At 51.5% G+C, this 14,641-nt stretch overlaps 2 protein-coding genes across 4 annotated transcripts; one reads left to right on the top strand and one right to left on the bottom strand.

Annotated features, from left to right (window-relative positions):
* Positions 1 to 1,909: 1,909 nt before the first annotated feature.
* Positions 1,910 to 5,377, bottom strand: CLP1 (cleavage factor polyribonucleotide kinase subunit 1). Of its 2 annotated transcripts, none has more exons than XM_004777593.3 (3): positions 5,241 to 5,377; positions 3,867 to 4,494; positions 1,910 to 3,034 (listed from the first exon to the last, which is right to left on the bottom strand). In XM_004777593.3, the coding sequence occupies exons 2-3, from the start codon at positions 4,470 to 4,472 to the stop codon at positions 2,363 to 2,365; spliced, it is 1,278 nt and encodes a 425-aa protein (XP_004777650.1). In that variant the 5' UTR covers positions 4,473 to 4,494; positions 5,241 to 5,377; the 3' UTR covers positions 1,910 to 2,362. The 2 variants fall into 2 exon arrangements, with proteins under 2 accessions (XP_004777650.1, XP_004777649.1); XM_004777592.3 differs by having other exon boundaries at positions 4,989 to 5,376.
* Positions 5,378 to 9,441: 4,064 nt separating this feature from the next.
* On the top strand, positions 9,442 to 14,313 carry YPEL4 (yippee like 4). 2 transcript variants are annotated; one of them, XM_004777591.3, is made up of 5 exons: positions 9,442 to 9,693; positions 12,101 to 12,425; positions 12,577 to 12,620; positions 12,984 to 13,092; positions 13,316 to 14,313. In XM_004777591.3, exons 2-5 carry the CDS (start codon positions 12,285 to 12,287, stop codon positions 13,403 to 13,405), a joined length of 384 nt encoding a protein of 127 aa, XP_004777648.1. In that variant the 5' UTR covers positions 9,442 to 9,693; positions 12,101 to 12,284; the 3' UTR covers positions 13,406 to 14,313. The 2 variants fall into 2 exon arrangements, with proteins under 2 accessions (XP_004777648.1, XP_012903969.1); XM_013048515.2 differs by lacking the exon at positions 9,442 to 9,693 and adding an exon at positions 10,133 to 10,365.
* Positions 14,314 to 14,641: the final 328 nt, after the last annotated feature.

Here is a 14,641-nt window from a genome sequence, read left to right as displayed (position 1 = left end):
ATAATAAATGTATTTCAATAGGACTTTTGTCCGTACCACTCCAAAACTACACTTGTAAGGTCAAAACTGACATCCATGCTTCCAGACCCATAGTCTAATCTCCTTGGCTAACTCCCACTACACTTCACCTCTTATGTTTGGAGTGCCTTTAAAGTCCATCCCGGTCTCCTAATTTCCACCTACAGAGTCCCTGACTTCATCCAATACTACTGCCTTAAAAAGCCCTCTATAAGCCAACAGCTCCCATGAACCTTCAGCCCTAACTTCCCCAAACCTAGCTTCTTGTTTCCACACGTCCACACAGCATCTCCATTTGGATGAATAATAAGCAACTGAAAATATTGCTAAAGTACAATTTGATATTCTCTCATCCCTTCCCTGAGTTTCTCCAACCTCATATCCAATCTAGTTACTCAAGTAAGAAATACAAGAATCACCTTTGATTCCACTTTCTTTTCCTCACCACTCCCATCAGCAGGTCCCATCTTATCTTCAAAAGATCCCAACACAATCTCCTGCTCCACCTCGTCTAGTCTAAGGCCCCATCGATTCTCACACTGAAACTACCACAAGTCTCCTCACGTATCCTTGCTCTTACTCTTCCTTCTATAAGCCATCTTCCACAGAGCAATGATCTTTTCAAAATCAGGCCATTCCTCCATTTAACCACCTGCTTTGCTCTGCATTATGTCTCCCAAATTCATAATGTTGAAATCCTAAGCCCCAAAAATGATGGTATTAGGAGGTGGGGCCTTTGAGAGCTACTTCGATCATGATTGTAAAACTGTAAATTGTAAAAGTGGTTCCACCATGCATCCTTGGCCCTTCTATGTAAGGACATAGCTAGAAGCAGGCAGTCTGCAACCCCAAAGAGAGCCATCATCACAACACGACTGTGCAGATGCCTTGACTTTGTAATTTCCTGCCTCCAGAACTGTGAGAAATCTCTGATGTTTATAAGCTACCCATTCTGTGGCATTTTTCATATAGCAGTCTGAAGGAACTAAGACACCACCCCTCTCCCATCCTTTGCCACTGCTCTTAGAGTACAGGAGCCCAATATTATCTGGTCTCTGCTGCCCCCTCCAGCCTCAATTTTTACCAATTGCCCCTTGATAACACCACACCAGCCTTTCCCTATATCGAATACATCATTTTTTTTTCCTTTCTTAGGATTTTGCATGAAGATGTCCCAATTTCACACAGCCATTCAGGTCTTAATGTGAAATGTGCTCAGGGGAGGTGCCTTTCCTGACACCAATCTAAAGCATTTTCCTAGTCATTCTGTCTCAGACCACCCAATTTTAACTCTGCGTAGCACTTACCTTTTTTGTTTATTCTATGAAAGCTCTGTAAGACTGTCTAACTTGTTCCCCACCTGGAGTGGTTTCTGGCAAATAGATGCTCAATAAATATTTGTATTTGTTATATAAATTAATATTTGTGAAAATAACGAATGGATGAAGGGCATTAGACAGTACTCAATTATCCAGTCAACACAAATCATTTGTAAGAAATCAGAGAATGGGGCTTTCCCAGCTTCTTACCACCTGAAAGCTCAGTTTACACTGACCTAGGGCCCAGTTCCAATCAGACAGACAATAGGAATGATAGCTGCAGCTGAGAGCAAATGGGCTATGTCTAGAAAATGATTAAACCAGAAATCTCAATCCAAGTTTATCACCACCGCCTGTAGCTCCTCAGAGTAAACCTGGCACTGACAACAGATTTAGTATCTGTTTACCTACAAGGAAAGCAAAGAAAAGCCATTATAAAAATTCACCTGCTTGGCTCACAGGTGGGCTCTTGGCTTTCCTCTCATCTAAGGACTTAGCAATAACTCATTCCAAGAATATTTCCATCTTGCTTAGGGAGAAAAAACAAAATTAAAAAAAATTATACCACCTTCTGTGATATGGCAAAAATATTTATTAAAATTTTCCACATTTGAGCTTTATTACAAAGAAGCCTTCTGATTCATTCTTTCATCCTGGATGAGACAGTAAATGCTATATAACAGAATATAAAGCAGTAATGGTTTAAAAAAAAAAAAATCCTCCTAAAAATCAATCCACCAAGTAGCACTGTGGAAGAAATGGGATTCTCCAGGACCTCAGAGAATTCAAAGTGGCACCTTCGGTGATCAAAAAAAACCAATTATATTCTCATGGTTGTCCTTTTGGTTCAGAATTAGAAGAGCTGGGTTTCCACCACCTGTTTTAAGAGGTAGCAATATGCTTTCTACTAGTTCACTATTTACTCCTCTGCGTGGCCTCAACAGAGTCTCATACCTCAGCCTATCTGCCTCTGGTGATGGCCAGAAGATCTTTAATGCCCAGGCAGCAAGGCTTCCTGCCAATCTCTACTTAAGATCCATGAACCGGATATCCATGATGAGAAGGAAGTTCTTGGGCAGTGGGCGAGGGGCTGGAGAGAGAACAGTAAACACCTGATGTTCCAGGTCCACACTGGTCACCACGATGAAGCCAGCCACACTGGTCTCGGAAAGGTTCTCCTCTGTGCCCTCAGCAGTGCTAACACTCAGGAGGTGGTGCACCATATCTCGGCCAGGTGTGACAGGTACTAGCTTGAGCTGATTGTCCTCCTGAGACATACCCAAAGGCAAACAGGAGTCTGGAATGGTGGGTGCCCCAACTTTATAGATTTTCACATCTGAAAATTTGACATTGAAGGCATGGGGATAGAAACAGCCCCGGAATCCATAGAAATACTCACGGATACGCTCATCCCTACATTCTCGTCGGAAGTCTTTGGAGCGTTCAACCACACCCCCCGATTTAGGGAGCAGAACAGTGCGGACAAAGTGAGGCAGATCCCGTTTTAGTTCATTGTACAGTCGTTCTTGATCCAGAACCACTACCACATCGACCTCAAAGGCTGAGGCTGCGTGCACCAGGGCCTGGTACCCAGAGCCCTTGACCCAGCCACAGGTGTTAATGACACAGCCACTCACAGAAGCCCTTCGGTTCACTTCACACCTTTGATTGAACACGTCCGCTAACCGAGATGTAATCTGCAGAAGAGAACATCAAGGTGAGGAAAAAAACAAAACAAACAAACTCATAGCTACATAGAGTAAGTGGCTATTAGGTACAAGAAAAAAATGACATTCTTAAGGACTGTGGTTTTAACCCGTTAACATGGATTTCATTTTTATGTTGCTTCTTCTACTGTTTCATGTCCGAAGCAGAAATTTAGTAAATTACTCAGGAACAGGGCCACAGGGACACCTGGGCGTCCTGGTTAAGCGACTGCCTTCGGCTCAGGTCATGATCCTGGAGTCCCAGGATCGAGCCCCGCATCGGACTCCTTGCTGGGCAGGGAGTCTGCTTCTCCCTCTGACCCTCCCCATTCTCATGCTCTCTTTCTCTCAAGTAAATAAATAAAATATTAAAAAAAAAAAAAAAAAAAAAGAACAGAGCCACAGAAACGTTTAACAATCTGAGGTTGACTTCTTTTTTTTTTTTTTTTTTTTTTTTTTAAAGATTTTTTATTTTATTTATTTGTCATAGAGAGAGAAGCGAGAGCAAGCACAGGCAGACAGAGTGGCAGGCAGAGGCAGAGGGAGAAGCAGGCTCCCTGCCAAGCAAGGAGCCCGATGTGGGACTCGATCCCAGGACGCTGGGATCATGACCTGAGCCGAAGGCAGCTGCCTAACCAACTGAGCCACCCAGGCGTCCCCTGAGGTTGACTTCTATTTGAGGCTGTCTTTTCCGAAATCGTGTGGCCATCATACCAGCTGAGAGGGAGCAACGAAACGGTCATAGACGGTTTTAATTAGCACACTTTTGCACAACTTTCTACCCTAACAGCAGCCCTTCCCTCCATCCCACCTTGGCTCTGACCTTATTATAAAGCTTGATGTTGGTGCCAGGAGTCGTGGAGCCAAAATGATATACCAAAGGGGCTTGGATAGAGAATCCCTCTTCAACATCTGCTGGCCGCTCAATGTAGAGGGCCCCCATGGTACCAGGGATGGAAACGGAGCCCTGGCCCACATCCAGCTCCACATAAGTGGGACGGCGGCCCAAACGCACTGCATAGTTGAGCAGTAGACGACACACTGTGGACTTGCCCACATCAGTGGGGCCCACTACCATCACCCGGGGGCCTCGCTCTTCTTCCTTCTCCGCCTGCCTCCTCATCTGCTCCAAAGCTGTGTGAGTGTTGAGATAAAGCAACATAGGTGTGTCCTTGGAGACATAAGCCACCTCGGTGCGGCCACTCAGCTGTAAAGAACAGCCATGCCAAGTGAAAACAGCCACCTTGGCACCAGCATCAAAGGTGAATTTCTTGTTTCGGGTCAGCTCTGTGCCAAAGATTTCTGCCATGCCGGCCAGCAGCTCCAACTGAACTGACTGAGATGCCTCCACCTCAAAGCGAAGTTCTGTTTCTCGCTCTAGTTCAAATTTAGTTGTTGGCTTCTTGTCATCGTTGGCCTCCTCTCCCATCTTTTCTGTGTAGGTGCTGTGCCTAGAACACAAATTAATTATCAGATCTAAACGGAAGTTACGACACTGTTCAAGATCCTCCCATGGATAGTTCCCCTTACCTTGCTTTATTTTTCTCCCTACGTGTCTCACTATGTGTTTGTTTATTGTCTGACTAGCCCCGCTGGAATCTAAGGGTTGGGCAGTGTGGTTTGCTGCTGTATCTTCATATCTAGAATAGGGCTTGACAACCCGAAGGCACTTCATAAATTCACCGAGTGAATACATGATTCAGACATAAAATTATTTCTACACATTGACCTAAGACTTGATTATATCACCTCCATAGCTCCTTTCGTCACTCTACGGGGATACTCCACTTGAGAGGGCAACAAATGTCCACTCCCCAACTCTCTTAATCAACAAGAAAGGGCGTCTGCAATCTGGATGCAAAGCAGAAAATACTGGGATTGGACTTAGAAAAGAGCAGTAACGCCCCGCTCAGCAACTGCCAAGTACCGTCGTTAGACAAATCACCTTATCTCTCTGAACCTCTTCCTCGGCTGTCAACTGGAGGCACTTAGCCTTCCTCTCACAAAGCGTTGCTCCGGGCACTGCTGAAGGGAAAAAATTACTCCGTGGTCTAGAAAACGCCGAGAAATAGTGAAGAATGATCTCCGACCACGAGCCGCAGCTCTAAGTCCAGCATCTGTCCCGGGACCCCCAGACGCCGAAATCCGTCCTGGCCCTAAGGGGGCGACGATTGCATTCCCGAGCCTATTATCTCACCTGCGCAGCCACAAACCCAAACCCGTAAATGGAAGAGCCCCGACGCCACCTAAACCCAAAAGCACTCCACGCTCGCCCAGACCAACGCCGGAAACAGAGGCGGTTCCGCACTTGCGCAATGGAGAAGTCGCGGTCGCGTGATGCCTCTCGGGATGTGTAGTTTTGTCAGAATGACCTCAGGATGCTGTGCTCGCGCAGCCGCTCGGCCTTCTGGGAGCTGTAGTTAGGCGATTGTTTTGCTCGTGACGCCAAAGGTGGGCGGGGCGGCGGCCGTCCTTGTTAGCGAAGCTGGCCAGCCGTGGGTAGGAGGAGTGGCCGTTACGCCCGAGCGAGGCGGGGACCCGCCAAGGAGCCAATGGTTGCCGAGGCGCGGCTCTGTGCGGACTCTAGCGCCAGTGTTCCCGCTCACCTGCCGCGGGGAAAAGAGAGGGGCGGTGGAGAGGCCCTTGGAGGGTAGTGGGAAGGCGGGGGAGGAGGAGGGTGTTGGGGGGAGGGAAGGGGCTGGCTAGTTAGGCTCGCCATCTGGGTCCCACGACCATCTGCTTGCCTGGACCACAAGCCAGGCGGTGGGGGGGAATCTGGGAGTTAGGGAAAGTGGAGGAAAACAGCCTGTCGGAGGCCACCCTGGGCTGTCATTCCCTCTCTGACACAGCGCTTGGCACCTAGAGGGCACTAAAAAAATTTTTTTAATAAAAGAATAAATTTTTTCCAACAACAAGAATTCCTTCCAACAATGTCTCTCCTCTTGAGAGGGAATTTCTGTTGGTGACTCGTTTCCCCTCCCTGAATTCCTGACAGTTCTACAAAGCCAATCATTTATTCCACAGGCAGCAGTTTGGGCCACATCTATAATCCTCAGGAGCTTGGGCTTTGGAATCTTGTGCTCTGCTTTGCCACGTTCTTGCTGTGTGACTTTGGGCAAATCAGGCATAAATGCTCGGAGACCCAGTTTCTGGTCTGTAAACAGGGATAATAACAGTACCCAACCTCTTAAAGTGGTTTTACTGATTGAATGGGATGATACTGTAAAGTACTAAGCACAGTGTAACAGGGCATCTGATATTAGCTCTTAAGTTTTTATTTTAGGCTGAGGAGGGGGAGCTCTAATAATGCCATCCATTTGTACAATAGTTTAAAATTTTCAAAGCCTTTTCCAGTATCTTCTCTCACAGCCAACCTATAAAGTCAGTTTTATTATCTCCAATTTCAGATGAGGAAGGAGACCAAGGTAGGTGAAGGGACTTGCCCAAGTTAGGGCTCAAGCCCAGGATTTGGGATTCTGAGTCCAGTTACTATAGGAGCAAACACTTACATAGTGTTAGATGCCAGGTACGGTTCTCTGAGTTTTACAGGTGTAAATTCATTTAATCCTCACAGGAGTCCTATGAAGCACATACCATAATTAACACCCCCCAGTTTAGGGATGAGTAACTTACTTCAGTCCAACTCCCATGGTTACTCGAAGCCTGGGACGATTATTTTCTGGGTTGCCTCTTTCACAACGACCCTGCCTTAGCACTCATTCTGTCCGAGTGCCATCCTCACTTCCCAAGGCTTATTCCTTAATGGTTTGCTTGAATTCATTCATTCACCACACATGCATTAGTTCTCCGGTGAACTTTCAGGTATCCCATAACTTTTCACCACTCTTCAAAAATTCAGTTCCAGGCTTCTATTTGCAAATTCTCTTCCAGAATAAGCTCAGCCTCTCCTCTTTCCCTGCAGTCTATTTCCCAGATCTGTTTCTTCGTCTCCACACTCTGTCCCTCGAGGCAATTTCTCCCAATTATTTGAAGGTCATCTTTATTTGGCTTATTTATATATCCATCTCAAGCTGAACTTAGGGAAAAGAAACTCTCCTTGCCTTTAGATTATCTCCATTTCACTCCCCCCCCCACTCCCCCCACCACGCTTTTTAAAAGTAATCTCTGCCCCCCATTGTGGAGCTCTGACTCACGACTCCCTTCCCCCACCCAGATCAAGAGTCACATGTTCCACCTACTGAGCCAGCCAGGCCCCCTCCAATTCACTCCTTAAACAGAGTGAGGAGGACACAACATTTACAGCACGCATGCTTGCCTACACTCTCTCTTCTTCCTTGTCATCTTTCACCAAGCGTTCCTGCGATCTCCACTCCCACCCCCAAAGAATACTGTCCTCATATGTCTTTTTCATTCTCCTCTCCAGTTAAACCCTTGATCATTTTCTTCCTGAGTTAATTGGTATCCCCTTTTTTTCCCTCCAAACTTTCAGTCCTTGCCCTAAGAACTACTCACCTACCTTTCCCCCCACTTCCCATTGTTTTCCTCAAGAATGGTTCCTCAAATTCCTCTCCCCACTTACCTTTCCTCTTTCATCTGCTGCCCAAACAGAAACACTTCTTTCTTTTTTTTTTTTTTTTTTAAGATTTTATTTATTTAACAGAGAGAGAGAGATCACAAGTAGGCAGGGGGGGGGCGGGAGCAGGCTCCCTGCTGAGCAGAGAGCCCGATGTGGGGCTCGGATCCCAGGACCCTGAGACCATGACCTGAGTCGAAGGCAGAGGCTTTAACCCACTGAGCCCCCAGGCGCCCCAGAAAACACTTCTTTCTTTACCCAGTTCTCCCTCTCAGTTCCAGACTTCTGGTAATATCACTCAAGGCATTTGCACTGTGTTTTCAGAATTTATCTTAAACCCCAGAATCCTCCCAGATTAAATAGAATTACTTGTATTTAGTTTTTTTAAATTTTATTTATTTGAGAAAGTGAGAGAGCACAAGCAGGGAGAGTAGCAGGCAGTGGGAGAGGGAGAAGCAGGCTTCCTGCTTAGTAAAGAGATCCTGGGGTTGTGACCTGAGCAGAAGGAAGAGGCTTAAGAGACTGAGCCACCCAGGTGACCCTCCAGCTACTTTTTCATACCGAGCTAGCAATGCCACCCATTACCCACATTTCCCTACTCCTGCCTGCCTTACATGTGAAAAGACAAAGGACCTATGAGCTGTCCTTTCTTAGTACCATTTTCTAGATGGTAGCCTCTCTTAGAAATTAGGGCTTTTATCTTAGAGGATATGTTCCATATCCACACACTTCAGAGATATGCACAAGACGGCACTCCATGAGAAACAGAATCTGAGTCAAATGAAATATAATTGGAAGCTGCTAGAAAAATAGCCCCCAAAAGTGTAAGTTCTTCACAAGATATAAAGTTGGTATATGTCTCTTGAGATGTCAGAATTTAATAGTAAATCCTCTCTGGGGTTCCGGGTATGAAGCTGAGAACAGTGTTTGGAAATAAGTACCGTTTATTAAGTGCGGATCGTGTGCCCGGCACTTTTTCGGTGTTTACATGCTACCTCACATCTCCATGAGGTAAATCTTAGGAGGAGTGGAAAACTGGCGGCACAAAGATCAGAAACTTGTCCAGGGGTTCCTGGTGAGTGTACTGGCAAAGATGGTACTCAAACTCAGGTCCCTTTGAGACCAAAGCCAGACCCCTGGACCTTGTCTGAAGGTGCAGCTCGACTGCTGTTTTGTGATCAGGTTCTTTGGCAAGGCTCTGCGCTAGACATTGCAGTCTTGGGATGCAGAGAGGAGTTTCCCAGAGGACCTTTCTCAGAAAGTTTACAGCCCAGTAGAGAACCTTATGTAATGTGGGCGTCTCTCTTCCCGAAGCACAAGTAACTTGGAGGTAGCTGAGGAGAGGTTCCTGCTTGTGAGAGGTCATATTCCGTCTAGGACTCCTTGAGGGGCATTAAGCTAAGGCTCCGAGGCTTGGAAGTGCCCGGTTCAAGCTTGGGGAGCGCAATGTAACCATCAATATGTCTTTCTTCTCCCTGCGTCAGGGCTGGCGTCCGGGCTGAGACGGGAAATATATCCTCTTGAATGTGTGCACACGCCTAGTTCTCTGCATCCATCTCTCACTGCCTGGCCACCTCCTTCCCTCCAGTCTGCCACCCGTACTCCATCCCTGCCCAGCCCTGTCCTTCCCCCAGGTTCCTTCTGTCTCCTTGGCCACACTGCCTTCCTCCTCAGCAACCAGCCTCTCCTCTAGCATCCCTCCTCCCGTCCGATCCGTCTGCTCCCACCCCCCTGCTCCCTCCCCGAGCCCCATCCCTCCACGCCTGCCCCCTCCTTTCCTCCCAACCCGCCTCCTGTGTCTCCCAGCCCTGCTCTGACGTGGGAGGTGAGGGGGTGGGGGATGGATGACTCACAGTGTTATGATGCAGTTCCACAACACACAGCTACATTCACCCACAGACCGAGGTACAGACGAGAGACAACCTCTGGCCCCCCAGCAGCTGGCCAGCTTGGCAGCCCCAGTCTCCAGCCCCTAACTACCTTCCCCCCCCCCCCGCCCCCATCCCCTTCCCAATTGAAGGAGCGGAGAGAGAAGAGAGAAGAGTGAGCAGAGAGATTGAGAGAGAGAGAGAGAAAGAGAGAGAGATAGACGGAGATCTCTGGAGCAGACCTCAAGGTGAGGGGGCAGCCCTTCTCCAAATGAATTTTTTTTCCCTTTTGCAAATGTCCTCCTGCTGCTGCGCGTTGCTTTCTCCCCATTGCAAAAGCATTATTCATCCGCCCTTTGTCCTCCCTGCCCCCGCCCCGCTGCCTCCGCTCCCTTCTCCGCTCCTCCATCCCTCTCAGGGCTCGGACGGTTCCTGCACTTATTGTCCGGCAACTTTGGCTGCTACATCAGGCCTCACTGTGTATTGTTTTGCTGCTGGTGCAGACCCCCGAAGCCCGCCCGGGAGGCTGGCTGCGCTGCTAATTATTTGGACCATACCATGCCGAGAACGCCAGCCCGGGAAGGGGGGGGGGGCGGTGAAACCTCGGAGCAGATGAGAAAATCCATTGTGAGCAGGTGTCGTGTCCCCCCACCCCCACCCCACCCCGCCAGCCAGGCACAGGATTCGCACCTGGTTCCTCAAGCCTCCGCCTGGGCGCCTCTGCTGTCAGCGCTGGTTGCTCAGCACCCCCCCTCCCCCCAGCGCTCCTTCTCCCCCACCTCCCACGGTCCAGCCCCATCTCACTTGGGGGAACATCCTCTCCCCGGCACTCAGCTTGCCTTTGTTTTTTCCGGCATTTGCCCAACTTGATTCTTCCTGTGATCTGAGCCGGGGAAGCAATGACCCCAGCTCCCCCTCCTGTGAGTGAATCTCTGGCCTTCTGTGCAGCCTCTCCTTGGCCTGATGGGGAAGCAGGGGAGAGAGAGGGAGGGAGGTGTGTCGGAGGCCCCGGGAGGAGGAGATAGAGAGCAGGGACCCAGCCTGGCCCCCTGGCCGGGCCCCTGGCAGGTGCACTAGGTGGAGCGCAGCAGAGGGGAGCTCACAGGCAAAGTTGAAGGCAGACCTGGGAAGTGGGCGCTGAACAGTGGGCACTGGTGAGGACGGTCCCTCTTCTGCGGCCAGAGCCCAATGTCACCCTGAACTCAGCTCAAGGTGTCTTTCTGGGGCCAAGGGTAGAGGACCTCAAACTGATGATCAGCTCTGTCCGGGGTGGGGGTTCTGTGGAGAGACTGCCTGGTGGCCCCAGGAAACACTGGAACGGCTGGGGCGCCCGTGGCCACCACAGAGCATGGGATGAGAGCCTGCTTGCCCAGGCTACTCGCAGTCATGCCACTTCTGCTCTGCTGAGTGGCCTTGTGTTGCCAGAGTACCCAGCTGGCACCTCGGAACCGGACTTGAGCTAAGTCACCCACGGCAGGCCTGGGTGGAGAAGGCCCCATGGAGGAGAAGGCAGAACCTCACTGGTTTATCAGAGCCAACAGAGGGCCCCTCCCTTCTTATCCGCTGCCTCTAGCACCCTCTGCCACTTTGGGGTTGGAGTCTGGGCAGATACTGACCTCTCCCTCAACATTCCTAATCCGAACCCAGCAATTTTATCTAATGTCACCCACAGAGTCACTGCTGTTTGTCCCTACTCCAGGGAGAAGGTGGAAACGTTCTCCGCATTGTACCCCCACACCTAGGTTTTGAAAACAGAGGAGTCCCCCCACTTCGGCAGTGGACGTTGATCCCACACCACGCCACACAGCCCAGGAGGGCAGCCATCCCTGCCGGGATCCCCATTACCCATCGCTTCCAGCTGTTAGATTTGCCTGAAGGAAAAGAGATTTTTCTCTCCTAGGGCTGGATGTCCAAGTCTTTAACTGAGGCTAAGGCAACAGTGAGCAAAGAGCAGTAGAGAGCAAGGGGGCTCAGAGGCTGAGAAAAGAGCCAAGTCGCTGTTTCTGAGCTGGAACGAGTGGACCAAAGTGCAGGGCTGGCAAGCGGCCACATCTGAGGTCTTTGGTACCAAAGGAGACATCCATGAAGTTCTAGTTCCCAGAGTGGAGGACCCCCCCAGCCCCAGGACAGAGCTAAGCAGAGTGTGTGTGCCTGCCTGCCTTTCGGGCCGGCTTCTCCCCCCACACAGAATGTATGAAGGACCGATTGCATTGCAAATGGAGACCACAGAAGAGAAAGACCACCAGGCTTCCCCAACTTATCAAAGGCTCTGAACCCGAGCCTAGCAGCAGCACACGTGGGGTGCAGACCCTCACAAAAGGGCTGAAACCCAGGAGAGAGGACACTTGCCGATGACAATGCTCCCATGGCAGCGTTGGTACCAGCAGGCTGCTCTCGGTGGAAAACGGCGAAGCCTCCTCCTGCCCCAGGAGGGAGAGACACCACCTCTCCGGCTGTGGCATCAGAGGCCTGGAACAGCTGCCAGCGCAGCCGGGAATCCAGGGGACTGGGCGATGGTGCGACTGGCACACTGAGGGTCCCTGGTGGTGGGGAAAGTCAGGGCAGGGCGAAGCTGAGCCCATCTTCCCCATTCCCCCTGGGGAGGGGCTCTTTGGGAGGTCAGGGCTCTCCTGATGCGCTCTTTCCTCTTCCCAGGTGACTTCTATTTCTATCTGGTTCACGTCTGGGGGGGCCCTGGCCGGGCAGCCCCCCCACATTTCTCCTGCCCTGAAACACGGCTCTAGCCAACCTGCTCCGCTGCTTCACCTGCGACCGTCTGTGTGGGGGCTGCACGGCGCCAGCCCCTCCGGCCCGCCAGGGCATTGTCCTCCAGCCTGTCATGCCCAGCTGCGACCCTGGCCCGGGCCCTGCCTGCCTCCCCGCCAAGACGTTCCGCAGCTACCTGCCCCGTTGCCACCGCACATATAGCTGCGTCCACTGCCGCGCACACCTGGCCAAACACGATGAGCTCATCTCCAAGGTACGCCAGGTGGGGCTCTGCCACTTCTCTCCCACCAGGACTCACCGAGGGGAGAGGCGACGAGGGCCGTCCGCCCTCCCCCTCGCCCCTGGGGGGCTCAGGCAGTGCCAAGGGCAACCCAGCAGTCACTGTCTGTCCTATGTCTCCACAGTCTTTCCAAGGGAGCCACGGCCGAGCCTACCTGTTTAACTCCGTGTGAGTCTACCTCTCTCTTTGTGTGTATGTGTGCACGTGAGTCCGAGCAACTTTCCAGGGCGGAGAAAGGGGGTGAGCCATCAGCAGGTGGCCTTGCACCTTTGGCTCTTGCCTCTCCTTTTGCCAAGGGGTCCGGAAACTCGGTCCTTGGTTCTCTCGTGGAGAGTCTGGGCAGAACTGGAACCGCTGCCCTGGAGAGGAGAGGCCCGGGGCCGTAGGCATGCAGGGGTGGAGTGTGGCCGGCCCGAGCTTCCCGTGGGGTGGTCTAAGTGCTCTCCAGGTGGAAGTTCCTTTGGGCTGTTTGGGGGCTGAACTGACAGAACGACTCCACTGGTGCCGGGTCCTTTGTGTTTCCTGAGACAGGGTCAACGTGGGTTGCGGACCCGCTGAACAGCGCCTCCTGCTCACGGGGCTCCACTCGGTAGCTGACATTTTCTGCGAGAGCTGCAAAACCACCCTGGGCTGGAAGTATGTAAGTACCCAGAGCGGGGGGGCCACCCTCTCACGTGGACGCTCGTCCTGGCCCACTGAGCCCTAGGGACCTCTGCAGGCTTTTGCATGGTCCAAAGAAGCAGGGAGCTCGTTGCTGGGTTGGACTGTGCAGGGGCTTTTGGGGGCAGGGGTAGGAGCCTGGGTAGGAGGAGGACCTGGAGGGGGTTTGTTTTGTCCTACCTTCATTGCTTCCCCTCCACCAGGAGCAGGCTTTTGAGACAAGCCAGAAGTACAAGGAGGGGAAGTACATCATTGAAATGTCACACATGGTGAAAGACAACGGCTGGGACTGAGGGGCTCAGGCAGGCTGTGCCCTTCCTCCGCATGCCCACCCTCCCCACACCTGTCCCCTGGCCCTGCCAAGCAGTCCATACCAGCATGAGTACTGCCCCACCCCTGGGGGGAAGCCGGCTCCCACCACCCCTCCCCCTCCTCCCCCCCATCACCCCCAGGCCCCTTTGGAAGGGTGGTCTGGGGTACCCCAGGGGTGTTCAACGCTCAGGAGTGGGCAGCAGTCAGGGAGAGACAGAGCTGGGGAAAGAGGATAGTTGTAGGTCCTTCTAGCCCTAAGGTCCTGAAATCAGAGGGGATGGCAGGGCATAGGTCAGGCAGAGCACCATGGAAGGATCCATTTCTGCCCTAATCTCTTGTTTGAGTGAACGGAGGACAAGCCTTAGGCACGGGGCTGGTAGTTCCCAGGCCACAGGACAGCAGATGAGAAGGGGCTTGAATTGGAGTGAAATTTTGGCCTCAGACACCGCGAGACACCAGTCTCTGAGGGTGAAGTTTCCCACCCCCGCTTGTAGGAGAAAGGATTCGGGGGTGTAAGGGGAGTTAAAAAAAAAAAAAATCCCAGATCCCAAGCCCTGGGAAATAAAAGAATCACAGGGGTTTCCATTTCACTCCACTTTTTAGTTCATCTTGGCACTAAAGAGGCACTTTCGAGTATCTTCGCCAGTGGGTGGGGTGGGGAAAGCTGCTCCTGTAACAGCCCCCACCCCAGCTGGCTGTTTCCAGCGCGAGCAGACTTTCTGGGCATTCTCTGAGGCCCAGCCACTGCTCTCTGGGACCGTCCCTTGGAGGGGAGGTGGGACATCAGTGCCACGGGGTCAGGCTTCCTCGTGGCTGCCACCAGCGAACGAAACTTTTGTATGATACATAAAGTGTTTGGGTCTATTTTTAATAAAAAGGGGAAAAGCAACTGTGAGGGACTCTGTCCTCTTGACTGTCCTTCCCATGTACCTACCATATACTATTCTGTCACCCCCCTGCCCCACCCCGCCCCCCAGGGGCCTGTCCCTTCACGCCACTAGAGGGCAGCAACTGCTTTGTTTGTGTCAAAACCCCACTGGAACTTTAACCAGGGGTTGGGTCTTCAGGTGAGGTCTGCATAGTGAAGAGGGAGCTTTTGCGAGCTGTGTTCCAGCAGGACCATCCAAATCAGCTCCTCTTCCAGAGCCCTTGACAATGAATCCTGTTTTTGCCTGGATCCAGGACTGGGCACCTGGAAGGGTCTCTTCCCTGAACAG

Source organism: Mustela putorius, unplaced genomic scaffold (assembly GCF_011764305.1).
Source record: "Mustela putorius furo isolate JIRA1106 unplaced genomic scaffold, ASM1176430v1.1 tig00000127_pilon_pilon_pilon, whole genome shotgun sequence".
In the NCBI taxonomy this organism is placed as follows: domain Eukaryota; kingdom Metazoa; phylum Chordata; class Mammalia; order Carnivora; family Mustelidae; genus Mustela; species Mustela putorius.
The sequence above is the reverse complement of the archived record's forward strand: the minus strand, read 5'-3'. Positions and strand labels throughout refer to the sequence as shown.

Excerpts from the sequence above, each read along its gene's own strand:
- YPEL4 (XM_004777591.3), top strand. The coding sequence starts at position 12,285 with ATGCCCAGCTGCGACCCTGGCCCGGGCCCTGCCTGCCTCCCCGCCAAG. Across the intron at positions 12,621-12,983 it reads GCCTACCTGTTTAACTCCGT|GGTCAACGTGGGTTGCGGAC; the intron begins GTGAGTCTACCT and ends TTCCTGAGACAG. Across the intron at positions 13,093-13,315 it reads CCACCCTGGGCTGGAAGTAT|GAGCAGGCTTTTGAGACAAG; the intron begins GTAAGTACCCAG and ends CCCCTCCACCAG.
- CLP1 (XM_004777593.3), bottom strand. The coding sequence starts at position 4,472 with ATGGGAGAGGAGGCCAACGATGACAAGAAGCCAACAACTAAATTTGAA. Across the intron at positions 3,035-3,866 it reads ACATCAAGCTTTATAATAAG|ATTACATCTCGGTTAGCGGA; the intron begins GTCAGAGCCAAG and ends TCTCTTCTGCAG.